Source organism: Lynx rufus, unplaced genomic scaffold (assembly GCF_022079265.1).
Source record: "Lynx rufus isolate CCGP_SWC_20201006 ecotype Redwood Valley unplaced genomic scaffold, mLynRuf1.p SCAF_4, whole genome shotgun sequence".
Lineage (NCBI taxonomy): Eukaryota > Metazoa > Chordata > Mammalia > Carnivora > Felidae > Lynx > Lynx rufus.
Genome location: NW_025814856.1, coordinates 69,562,563 through 69,574,472, shown reverse-complemented (window position 1 = coordinate 69,574,472; position 11,910 = coordinate 69,562,563). Strand labels below are relative to the sequence as shown.

The 11,910-nt window shown below is 39.2% G+C and overlaps 1 protein-coding gene across 1 annotated transcript; it reads left to right on the top strand.

The window, feature by feature from the left end:
• Positions 1-2,746: 2,746 nt before the first annotated feature.
• On the top strand, positions 2,747-10,612 carry SEC61G (SEC61 translocon subunit gamma). Its single transcript, XM_047097161.1, has 4 exons — positions 2,747-2,814; positions 4,445-4,543; positions 6,053-6,155; positions 10,417-10,612. The coding sequence occupies exons 2-4, from the start codon at positions 4,450-4,452 to the stop codon at positions 10,424-10,426; spliced, it is 207 nt and encodes a 68-aa protein (XP_046953117.1). The 5' UTR covers positions 2,747-2,814; positions 4,445-4,449; the 3' UTR covers positions 10,427-10,612.
• The last annotated feature ends 1,298 nt before the right edge of the window (positions 10,613-11,910 follow it).

Genomic DNA, 11,910 nt, shown 5'->3' with positions numbered 1-11,910 from the left:
CCTAGAAATTACATTTAGATGTAATACAATTATAAATGTGCTTATATTTAGTTCTTCTGTTTTGTTGGGTTTTTTTGACTGTTTTGCTTTTTTGTTGTTCCCTGTTCACCTTTTCCTGCCTCCTTTTGGGCAAATGTGTTCTTCTAATTTTTTAAATTTACATCCAAGTTAGTTAGCAGATAGTGCAATAATGATTTCAAGAGTAGATTCCAGTGATTCATCCCCTATGTATAACCTCCAATGCTTATGCCAGCAAGCGTCTTCCTTAATGCCCTTGACCCATTTAGCCCATGCCCCCACCCATAACCCCTCCAGCAATCCTCAGTTTATTCTCTATACTTAAGTCTCTTACGTTTTGTCCCCTTCCTGTTTTTATATTATTTTTCCTTCCTTCCCTTATGTTCATCTGTTTTGTATCTTAAATTCCATATGAGTCAAGTCACATGATATTTGTCTTTCTCTAATTTTCTCACTTTACAGTTATTTAAAGTGGTTGCAGTTTTTTGTTTTGTGTTTTTTGTTTTTGTTTTGTTTTGTTTTGTTTTTTTGAGAGAGAGAGGGCAGGGAAGGGGAAGAGAGAGAGGGAGAGATTCTTAGGCAGGCTCTGCCCAGCGCAGTGGAGGCGGGGTGTGACTCTGGGATGGATCTGACAACTGTGAGATTAACAATTGAGCCAAAATGAAGAGCTGGCATTTTAATGGACTGAGCCACCCAGGTGCCCCTAGTGGTTTCATTCTTAACACAGTACTATACCACTTCATGAGAATTGTAAGAATATTGCAATAGTAGAGTTCTGTTTACCACTTTCCATGGCTCTATTGTCACTGTATGACATTTGGCACTTCCAAAATCTATGTCCATAAGTTCTGGATTCAAGGAGAAACTCTAATTGCTTATGTGTGGCTATACAAATATAATACTCACGTAGATATCAAAAACCGAATGGTTCAATGTGGTAGTCCATAATGCTCAGTGGTCTGTTATATACATTTGTTCGGGTGATGGGTGGCACTTTCCTTCTAGGTAAGATCCTACGTTTTCCAAATATGATGATACATGATTATGATTTTTGTCCCATGTCAAAGCAAAATACTGGAGTCTGTTGATACTTGTTTCATAGGACATTTGACTACAGGATGTGTTGGAAGTGAAGCAGAGTAAGACAGTTTTCAGAGCCCCGAGGTCTGTGCCACCTCTTAGCTCTCTTATCCTAACAGTGGAGCAGGGTAAGGGTACCTTGGTGCCTGAGAAATAAATATAACTCAGGAGCAGCTGACAGAATATTGAATTCAGAGGGGTGCTAAAATTATCAGTGCTAGAAACTTCAGTACCTAAAATCTCCTAATACTTTTTCTTTTAAATATAGATTAAAAATTTTTTTTAATGTTTATTTATTTTTGAGAAAGAGCATGAGTGGGGGCGGGGCAGAGAAAGAGGGAGACACAGAATCCGAAGAAGGCTCCAGGCTCTGAGCTGTCAGCACAGAGCCTGAGGGGTGGCTCGAACTCACGAACCTTGAGATCATGACCTGAGTGGAAGTCGGACACTTAACCAACTGCGTCACCCAATGCCCCTTAAATACAGATTTTTAATCCCTAAACCTCCAGATACTGATTCAATGGGTTACAGGTCATAAGCCTAAGTATTTAAAACCTTCTCCATACACTGCATTACAGGTGGTTCATACATGTGACAAAGTTCATATGGATACTTTGCCTTAGCCTAACAGTCATTTTTAAATTCTGAACAGACCTGGGTGTGTCTGAATAATTTTTCATCCTTAAGATTTCAGCCCATGTATCATCTCCTTAGTATCCTTACAGTGGCCATCTAAGGGAATTCTGTTTTATCCTACCATCTTTTCTCTGTTTTTCTCTTCATAACATCGCCCCGTCTTTATTTGTTCTATAGCATTTATACTAACTTATACCTTGTCTTTCTCCTTGCACTGTAAATTCCCTTAACTAGACCACAGTAATTACGCAGTACTCAATAATTGTTTATAGGTGCTCAAATAACTGTCCAAATAATGATTCATTCTAAATACAAAATCACAAGTTGACAAGCTCACCTGTTACCACCAAATATCTGAGTTCATAGTATTTTCAGAAAAACCTAGTCAGATACCATACATACATTATAACCACTTCTCCAAACCAAATCAAACCTAGAGTACACCTAATGATGGATTCAATTCTAGATATAGTCCCAAGACTGATAACCAGAGGAAAGCCAGCTTTGGGGGTTGGAGGCCATTTCGAGCTAGGTCGGTCATGATTGTTTTGTTTATAAGCTTCATTTTGACCAATAAAATTAAATGCATCCAGAAAGTATGGACAGTGAGGAGATACACGACCAAGATGAACTGCAGAAAACAGAAACTTCTATCAGAAATCATCCCCTCAAATGGAATCCATTTAGCAGAGATTTACCCAGTTCGTGTGTAATAGAACAGGTACCGCGCAAGGCCGAAGGGGCCTCTTGCTGTGAACGCGAATAGGGTGAGATCGGCCTGCTGGGGGAACAGGGGAGTTAGCCAGGGAAAAACCCGGCAGACGCCACACTCAAACTGCAGAAAAGAAAGCCAAACTCCCAAACCGCTCACGTCAGCTACCTCCACAGCGCACCTCTTCCGGGATGCGTGTCCAAGCTGCCCGGCGAGCTGCGCCTGCGCACTGATATTTCTGCGTAAAGGACCAATGAACGGGGGAGTGGGCGGGCCATAGGCCAGAGACTCGGTTTCCGGTTCCGGCCGTCCTTGGTCAGTCAGCTTTTGTGCTACGTGTCGCTGGCGTCTGAAAGTTTGCCGGGCAGGTGAGCATCTATCTCTTAGTGGGCTTGGGGATGAATCCTTTGTGACTAGCGGAGGCGACGGGCGTGGGCCAGCCGGCGGCCCTCTCCGGGAGGCTCTCCGTTCTGGGCGGTCTGGCGCCCCCGGCTGCCCACGAACCTCCTCGCACGGCCTGCTGTGGAAGTAAAGGCCCGGGGCCGCGGCCTCCCGAGGTCCCGAAGGAGTGTGGCTTTGGACAGCCCTTGCTCCTTCAGCGCCTAAAGTCCTGGCCCAGGCTTCGGCTTTCTGGCTGCTCGTCCTGGGCCACCTCGGTGTGCAGGTTTTACTCTGTTAGGGGGCTGCCGGTGTCTTCTGTGCTCTGGTCAGAGATGATGGCCTGCCGCTGGAGTTCCCTGAGGCTTTGGGAGTTTGTGTGTAGTGTCCTGCCTTGGAAGAGTTCTATTTAGCCCTGGTCCTGCCACCACGTCTATAGGATAAAGTGAGAGGGTTGGTCTAGATTCTAGATCGAGAGATCATAGCAAGTTACTGGATCCCTTCCCCTGAAAGTGAACAGTGTTTTACGCATTGTGCCTTTTTTTTTTCATGGAGAAAAGTTTTTAGCTTTCATCACGACATCTATAAAATTTAAGCCCGCTGGATTTGAAGAACAAAGTTAAGTGAAGTACTAAGGAAACAGGCATTGCTGTGTTTTTGGAGGCACCCAATGTACTTGGCCTAGAATGTTTATAGAATTTTATTCCAGCTGCCCGCGCCGGGTGAGGAAACTGGAGCTTAGGAAGGTTATATTTCCTAGACAGGAATTTGAACCACCACCTGCTCTTCCAATGGTACTCATTCCTTGATGTAACAAAAATTTATTATCATGTGCCTGACCACTGTTCAAAGGGCTGGAGGTAGGGTAAAATGCAAGTAGTAAGCTCTCAAAGCTCTCAAAGCTAAGATTGGGTGACATTTCTATTGGGCAGTAGATTCCTCAGAAGAATCTAGCTGATGAAGTATATAGCGCTGTTTTCTTAAAAGGTGTGTCCTACCTAAAGGTCTGGAGTTCAGGTAATAGCTTCTGGGAGTCTGGATCTTGGTTTAGTCAATCTTTGTGGTTTTGAAGATTTGATAGATCTGTTCCACACAAAAATACTCTTTTCTGAAAGTGTTATGTGGCTGTGGTTTAGAACAATCAGATTGAAGTCCACGTTGCCCCTAGGCTAGATTCTTGCAGCGTCACAGTTGGCCTTCACTACACTTGACACTGGTTTCTGAGAGTTTAAAATAAAATATGGAAAATACTTGTTGGATCCCCAAATTGTTGGTTCCGTAGCAGGAACAATGAGAAGACTGCAGAGTGGGAAAGGAATGGATGTGTTAAGTGCTTAACTTAGCATGTTAGGAGCATGTGTCCTGTGTCAGTGATAATCCTGGAGGTGAGACCTGTGCTTGTTTTATAGCCTTTGATCTGATGCCGGAGTTAACGAAAAAATAATGTCCGTTTTGTCTTGGAGTCTGTATTGTTTTGTTTTGTTTTATGAGATGGAATTGACTCGTATCAGACATGAATTCATGACTAGTTTCCTTTATATTTTGATATAACTGATGAAGTGCTGATTTGATGATAACCAATACCAGTGAGCATCTTACTTTTTTGTTTTTTTTAAATAGGCATCATGGATCAGGTAATGCAGTTTGTTGAGCCGAGTCGGCAGTTTGTGAAGGACTCAATTCGGCTGGTCAAAAGGTGCACTAAACCTGATAGAAAAGGTAATAGCTTTAAAATGGGAGAAAAGATTAAATCTTTACATTTGCTAAATCTTTTCTTTGATTGGTATCTTTCTGCTTAATAGCTGTTGCATTATTTTGTCAACATTTTTAGCGATTCATTTTGCTTTATTGTATTTTAATACTGCCATTTTCTAAATTTTGTACACTTTTTTACACTTTACAGATTTTTCCGTTTTATGTATTTTCAAATGGTGAAAGATAATTTATCACAGCCTTGTGTTTCATGTTAGGTTTGCCTTAGTGGTATTTAATGACTTTAGAGTTTTAGGTGTCAGTGTCTTCCACATTTCCACTCCGAAAGATCTTTTGGAGTCCTCCCTTCTCTGTTGCTGCCCCCATTTCCTCCCCCCAAAACAAAACCTTAACATGAAATCAACAGTATAGTTGTTATCGATCTACTAAGTTAAACTTTGTTTATCATGATTCATCTGTAAAAAGGTGCACCAGAAATGGTGTACCTTTATTCATTTGAGTGTTTCCCGAGTTAGCACCTGGGAATATAACAGAATATAATATATATGTAGTGTAATAAATATATACACATATGTAATAGAGACCTTTCCATGTTCTTGTGTAGTGTAGAATCTTTCAGGGAATATAGTCATGAACCAGTAATGGCAATTATAACTCTAATTACTTCTGCGGTAATTACCTTGAAAGACAAATAGAAGTATGGACAGCACATAATAGTAGGACTAACCAAGTCAGGAGGGCACGGGGGCTTCCCTGAGGAAATAACATTAAGTGGAACATTACCATGGTCTGAAACCTGTTTTCAGATTGTGCCCAGCCCAGCTTGATTTCTCAAGCCTTATTCCTGGCTTCATTATGATATCAAAGACAACAGCTCTATTGTTCATTAAAAATCATGTTTTATGTTTTTATAATTAATACTTTTTTTAAATTAGAGAGAGAGTGCGTGCGCAAGGGAGGGACAGAGAGAGAGGGGGGAGACACAGAATCTGAAGCAGACTCCAGGCTCTGAGCTGTCAAGCACAGAGCCTGATGCAGGGCTCGAAACTATGAACTGTGAGATCGTGACCTGAGCTGAAGTTGGAGGCTTAATCGACTGAGCCACCCAGGCACCCCTATAATTAATCCTTTTAACAGTGTAACAAATTTTGAGATGGATGCTGTATATTTCTGTTATCCGTGTTTCTTTTTTCTTTTTCTTTCTTTTTTTTTTTTTTTTTTTTGATATTCTGGTCATTTGATAAGAAGTTAGACTATTTTGCTGCTTGTTGATGGAATCACTAGCATGGGCATACACTTTATATCTATGTGTCCTTAAATATCAAAGAAGAAAATTAAAAAATTTGTCAAGCAAATATTTATTAATAATACCATGTTTTGTTTAACTTAAAATGATATGTTCACTCTCTGGAGAAATGTACACCAGTAAGTTTATTTATATTGCTGCTAATTTTTTCTCCTATATTTGCAATGTCAATGTAAAAAATTATCTAAATTTTGTGTTTTTAAATCCAGAATTCCAGAAGATTGCCATGGCAACAGCAATAGGATTTGCTATAATGGGATTCATTGGCTTTTTTGTGAAATTGATCCATATCCCTATTAATAACATCATTGTGTAAGTAAACTTTTTGAAATAGACAGTATCTAGTATAGAATAAAAACTGAAATCATTTGAGTTGACAGCCTGCGATGTTATTAATACACAGATATGTGCTTTGACTTTTTAATGCTGCTAGAGTCTGCTGCTATTTATTGAGTACCTGATAATTCAGAGTGATTTTATATGTTATACAGTCTTTATTAGCAACTCTGAGATAGGTACAATTTTCTTTTATAAATACAATTTTAAAGGGTCACGAAAGTGAGTTAAAAACAGTTTGTGACCAAGCAAGTGACAGAACCAGTATTCAAATTTAAGTCTTCTTTATGCTGTGTATTAAGTTGTTGGTTTTTAAAAAAAATTTTTTTTTTTCAACGTTTATTTATTTTTGGGACAGAGAGAGACAGAGCATGAACGGGGAAGGGGCAGAGAGAGAGGGAGACACAGAATTGGAAACAGGCTCCAGGCTCTGAGCCATCAGCCCAGAGCCCGACGCGGGGCTCGAACTCACGGACCGCGAGATCGTGACCTGGCTGAAGTCGGACGTTTAACCAACTGCCCCACCCAGGCGCCCCAAGTTGTTGGTTTTTAAAGTGCAGAGGAAATGCTCCCCCTGTGAAAGTCACTACAGTGATAGAATTCAGACTCTAGACTGATCTCTTAGGTTCAAATCCTCTCTTTTGTTACTTAATAGCTGTCATGACCTTGGGCAGTTTACTCAGCTTCTCTGTGCCCATTTTATTCCATAAGGCTAATAGCTTTTATTTGGGTTATGGTAAAGATTAATGGCTTAAGTCATGTAAAACCCTAAAAAACAGTTGGGGTAAGACAATGAAATGAGTTGTGACTGCCATGAGCCACTGGTACTAATGGAGGGTTTCTTAACCCTTTAGTGTCTTAGAGAGGAAAATAAAGCACTGACAAACTGGGATTACTTTATTCTTTCCTAAATGCTTTTCTTTTCAGAGTAATTATAAGTTATGGAGAAACCTAATGGCAGTGAGCAATGAGAGTAGTCAGTTTTAGGCATTTTAGTTTGGTGTAAAGACTTAGTATGAGTTGCAGTACTCATTTGCTCTTTGATGCTTTTGTATTTATTTAATCTCTGAACTTCAGTGCCATTTAGAAGTAGTAATACCTATTGGGCTTATTTTATGGGATGGGGAGGTTTGAAGCAATTATTTAGACATGTTTTGTAAACTATACATCTTTTAAGTACTAGATGCTGTTGATGTAGATGCTGGTGGAAGTTGTCTTCTAAATGATAAGTGACTGAATATATTGTGAGATGGAGTTCTTAAGTAGGTTATTATAGTTATTAAGCAGAAGTGCCATGAAGAGATACTGTGAGATCAGAGAAAGTTAGGCCTGAAAAGGATCAAGTCTCTCGAATCTCCTCCATCACTTGAGAAATCCCTATTCTACTACTAGTGAGCAATACCAGCTCTGGAATTGTGGAATCATGGAGAGAATGGTCAAGTAGAATTAGGAAACCTGAGACTCTGTCTCTGGGCTGCACTTGAGCTCATCAGTAAACAGAAGGGATAGGATGGAGTTTCTGGGAAGTCACTTCATTTCCATACATACAGCTCAGGACCTCTTGCTTCCCATTCCAGATAGGTTTAATTGATACAGTTAATTTTTTCAGTTGATAGGGAATTTGTTTTCTGTAAACACCCCTCATTGTTCTTAGTTTTACCCTTTGGGACAACATATAACTTTCTCTTTTTCAGTATATTGTTATATGAGTGCCTCTCACATTTTTTCTCCAGTCTTCACTTAATATATTTTTAACTCTCTTGCCAGGCGTTACTGTCTGCCTTAAGTGATTGATAGGGCCTTTCACATTCAGTTATGAGTTCTGAGGCATTCCTGGTATAGATACTTACATCTGTCTATGCACACACGTAATGTTAATCTATGTAAGTACGTATACATATATTATGGGGTGTGTGTGCGCACTGCAGAACCTAGTTCACTGTACTCTTGTAGCCATGAAAAGCACTGAATAAGTGTTTGTTGAATTAAGTCAACAACTTAAGGTTTATCTTTTTCTAAGGGTCATGATGGTATGAACAATCTCTAACACTTACTGGGCACTTCCTGTGTGCCAGGGACTCTTTCTGCTTTAGTTAACTCCTTTAATCCTCATGACACTTCTGTGAGGTTAGTACTGTTCTTTTCATTTTATGGATGAAGAGACTGGCACGGAGAGTAGGTACTTCCTCAGGCTGCTTGGCCGGTAGCCGGTAGAGCAGTGTACCATACGCAGGACGACTGGCTCAGGAGCCTCTATTTCTAATTGTTGAGAGCCCTCTCATGCTGGCTCTGTTGAACGTTCCCTATTTTGAGTCCTGTTCCTCACTTTATGCTCCAGTTTGCATTTCATCCATTCTCTTAAAATCCAGCGTTTAGAATCGAATGCCTCTACATATGTCCTCTGGCTGACGGCTAAAATCCTCAGACAGGTTTCTCACAATTAACTGCTACAATAAATTTCCTTTATCCTGGGTTTAAACAGTTGGGGTGGTTTATTTTTAGCCTAAAAATGGAACATTTTCCTTGTTAAATTCCTTTTTCCTGGATGCCCTTAGGGAAGACTTTTGAATTTTTAATCTGTCCAACATTGTTATTTATCCTAGTTTTTTTTGTTTTTTTTTTTAATTTTTTTTTTTTAACGTTTATTTATTTTTGAGACAGAGAGAGACAGAGCATGAACGGGGGAGGGTCAGAGAGAGGGAGACACAGAATCTGAAACAGGCTCCGGGCTCTGAGCTGTCAGCACAGGGGCCCGATGCGGGGCTCGAACTCACGGACCGTGAGATCGTGACCTGAGCCGAAGTCGGTGCTCAACCGACTGAGCCACCCAGGTGCCCCTATTTATCCTAGTTTTGTATTACGACAGCTTTTATTTCCTTGTCTAAGTTGTAGCCTAAAGACAGGGCACTCTGTTTAGGACAGGGCAGCCTTATGCACCCTTTTAGGATGGAGTTTAGTCGGGTTGTTCTAACAGGGTTTTGAAACAAGTATTAAAAATTTGCTTTCACTTAATTCTTTCCGTGGCAAACACACAGTATCTTTTATCAATCTTATCAATCAGAGATGGTTCAGCAGCTGGTTACTTAGAAAACTTGTCATCTGGTGACAAAATTGTTTCAAAGTTAAAGGAGTTAGAAATCTACCTTCAGAGAGTTTTTACATTAAAATGAAGGCCAAATAAAGCATTCTGTGAGAAATGCTATCAAAACTTATTCTTCTCATGACATTCTTCAACATCTGTAAAACCCAAAGATCTTTTTTTCCTGCTTGAAAAGAACATAAGTCACTGTTTTAATATTTTGGGGTGATGGCAAGTGAAATACAACCACAAGCTCCTCTTTCATTAGGCTAAATTATCACTTGTTTTCCCTTATGATAAATGTATGTCCTCTTCTATAAAATTAAAGCAGTCACAAGTAATAGCCATAGTATTATAATTTAAAGGAGTTATGTAGTCATGGATAGTTTAGTTACAGCAATACAGTTTAATAACAAACACTAAAAATACTTGGCATTAAAGTAATATTGAAGAGTATTTCTTTCAGGCATATTACTTTCATCGAGTAGTGCAATTATTTTTCCTTTTTTAACATTACTAAAGAATACTAGGGACGCCTGACTGGCTTATCAGTAGAGCATGCCACTCATGATCTCAGGGTCATGAGTTCACGCCCCACATAGAGTGTGGAGCCTACTTAAAAAAACAAAAAAATTAGTAAACAATACTAAAGTGTGCATCTTAGCACGCAGTTTTAATGTTTATGCTTTTGAAACTTAGAAGTTCTGTAGAAAAGGTGATTTTTGTTTTCATTATGATTAAACCCCTGTTTTTTAGTGATTGTGTGAAGATACAGTAGTTGGAAACTGTTGAACTAGTTTGCATTCTTTATTTTCAACTGATTGTGTATCAAATTGAAAAACTAACCAGCTAACCATCCTGTTATGTAATTCATATTTTTCATCTTGTTCAGAAAGACTTTATGCCAGACTGTTAAACACTTGTCCCCAAAAGAGGATTCTGAGTTTTTAATACAAACCTGTTCAAACGCCACATCATCTCTAAGGACCTTTTTTAGTTACAAGATTTTAAAGTACAGTTTCTTCTCCTTTGTGCTATCTTTGGGTTCTCAGATAACTGGTTTTAGTTCCATAAAATTGTAGCACATTGCATTTCAAATAATTATTGTTATTAAAATGTTCTATACACTTAAATGGACCATTTTTCTTTCTTTTACAGTGGTGGCTGAATACCTTTTTAGAAGAGTTTTTCATCTTGGGGATTGGTGAATAAGTGAGGATTTGAGAAGCTCATGGAGTAAAAATCTGTCTATATGTTTTGTGTTTTTCTTTCTTTTTTTGCCTTCCAAGATGTTTTGTATTTGTAAATTAAAATAATTTCAAAATAAAAACAGGCTTATCTTTTTTCCATCATAGATATTTATCAAATTTGATAGGAGATAATGGGTTTTTTTTTTTTTTTCCTAAAGTTTATTTATTTTTAGGAGAAAGCACAAACAGTGGAGGGGCAGAGAGGTAGGGAGAGAGAGAATCCCAATCAGGCTCCATATTGTCCTCCCAGAGCCTGAGGCGGGGGTTGATCCCACAACTCTGGGATCATGACCTGAGCTGATATCAAGAGCCGGACGCTCAACCGACTGAGCCACCCAGGCGCCCCGGAAATAATGGATTCTTTTCCCTCCCTCCCTTCTTACTTTCCTTCCTTCCATCCTTCATGTTTTGACTTATAGGAGAAATTAAAGTGATGTACCATAATTTCTGAGTGCACCTCTCTCAGATAAACATTTTCCTATCATGGAAGAAGAAACAAAGTAAAGGATGGTAAAGGTAGTGAAAGATTCGAGGATAGGGTAGGAGTTTTGTCCTTAAGCACTCAGAATATAAGTAGGTAGAGCAATAGAAGTGTAGGTGCTACTTGGAATATTTTCCTGAAAATAATGGTGGAAACTTCAGTGTGAGAGGCCCTCTTCAGACAAACTGGTCACACTGTCATAAACATTGGAGTTCTGAGTTTTGTGAAGAATTCACTGATAATTGAATGTAAGATAAAAAGTGGCCCTATTTTCTTTCCCCTTTAAAACAATAGTAATAAGCTAGTGAGATAGTTTATTCCCCTTTTAAAAAAGGTTTGTTTGTATGTTTATTTGCTTTTTAAGATTATTTTGAGAGAGAGAGGACAGAAGAATCTCCCAAGCCGGTTCGGTGCTGTCAGCATGGAGCCTGAAGTGGGGCCCGCTTTAAAAAAAGTTTTATTAATCTGTTCATTCAGTGTTTAGTTACTGAATTTTATTTCCCAAGTTCTATATGTTCTTAATAAATTGGTTAGTAGCACTGAGAAATGTATAGAATTGTTGAATCATTATATCGTATATCTGAAACATAACTATGTTAATTATACTTGAACTAAATATTTTTAATTGATTAGCAGCACATATTTGATAAATGTCCTCTGATTCTTCTTTTGTTTCTTTTTTTTTAAGTTTGTTTATTTCAAGAGATAGCACGAAATGGGGGAAGGACAGAGAGAGAGAGAGAGAGAGAGAGAGAGAGAATCCCAAGCAGGCTCAGTGCTGTCAGCACAGAGCCTGAAGCAAGGCTTGAACTCATGAAGCCATGAGATCATGACCCGAGCCCAAACCAAGAGTCAGGCGCCTAACTAACTGAGCCACCCAAGCATCCCATGTCCTCTGATTCTTCTTGAATAAGGTAGGCA

Coding starts and splice junctions, on each gene's coding strand:
- SEC61G (XM_047097161.1), top strand. CDS start 4,450: ATGGATCAGGTAATGCAGTTTGTTGAGCCGAGTCGGCAGTTTGTGAAG. Junction 4,544..6,052: donor CACTAAACCTGATAGAAAAG/GTAATAGCTTTA, acceptor TTTTAAATCCAG/AATTCCAGAAGATTGCCATG.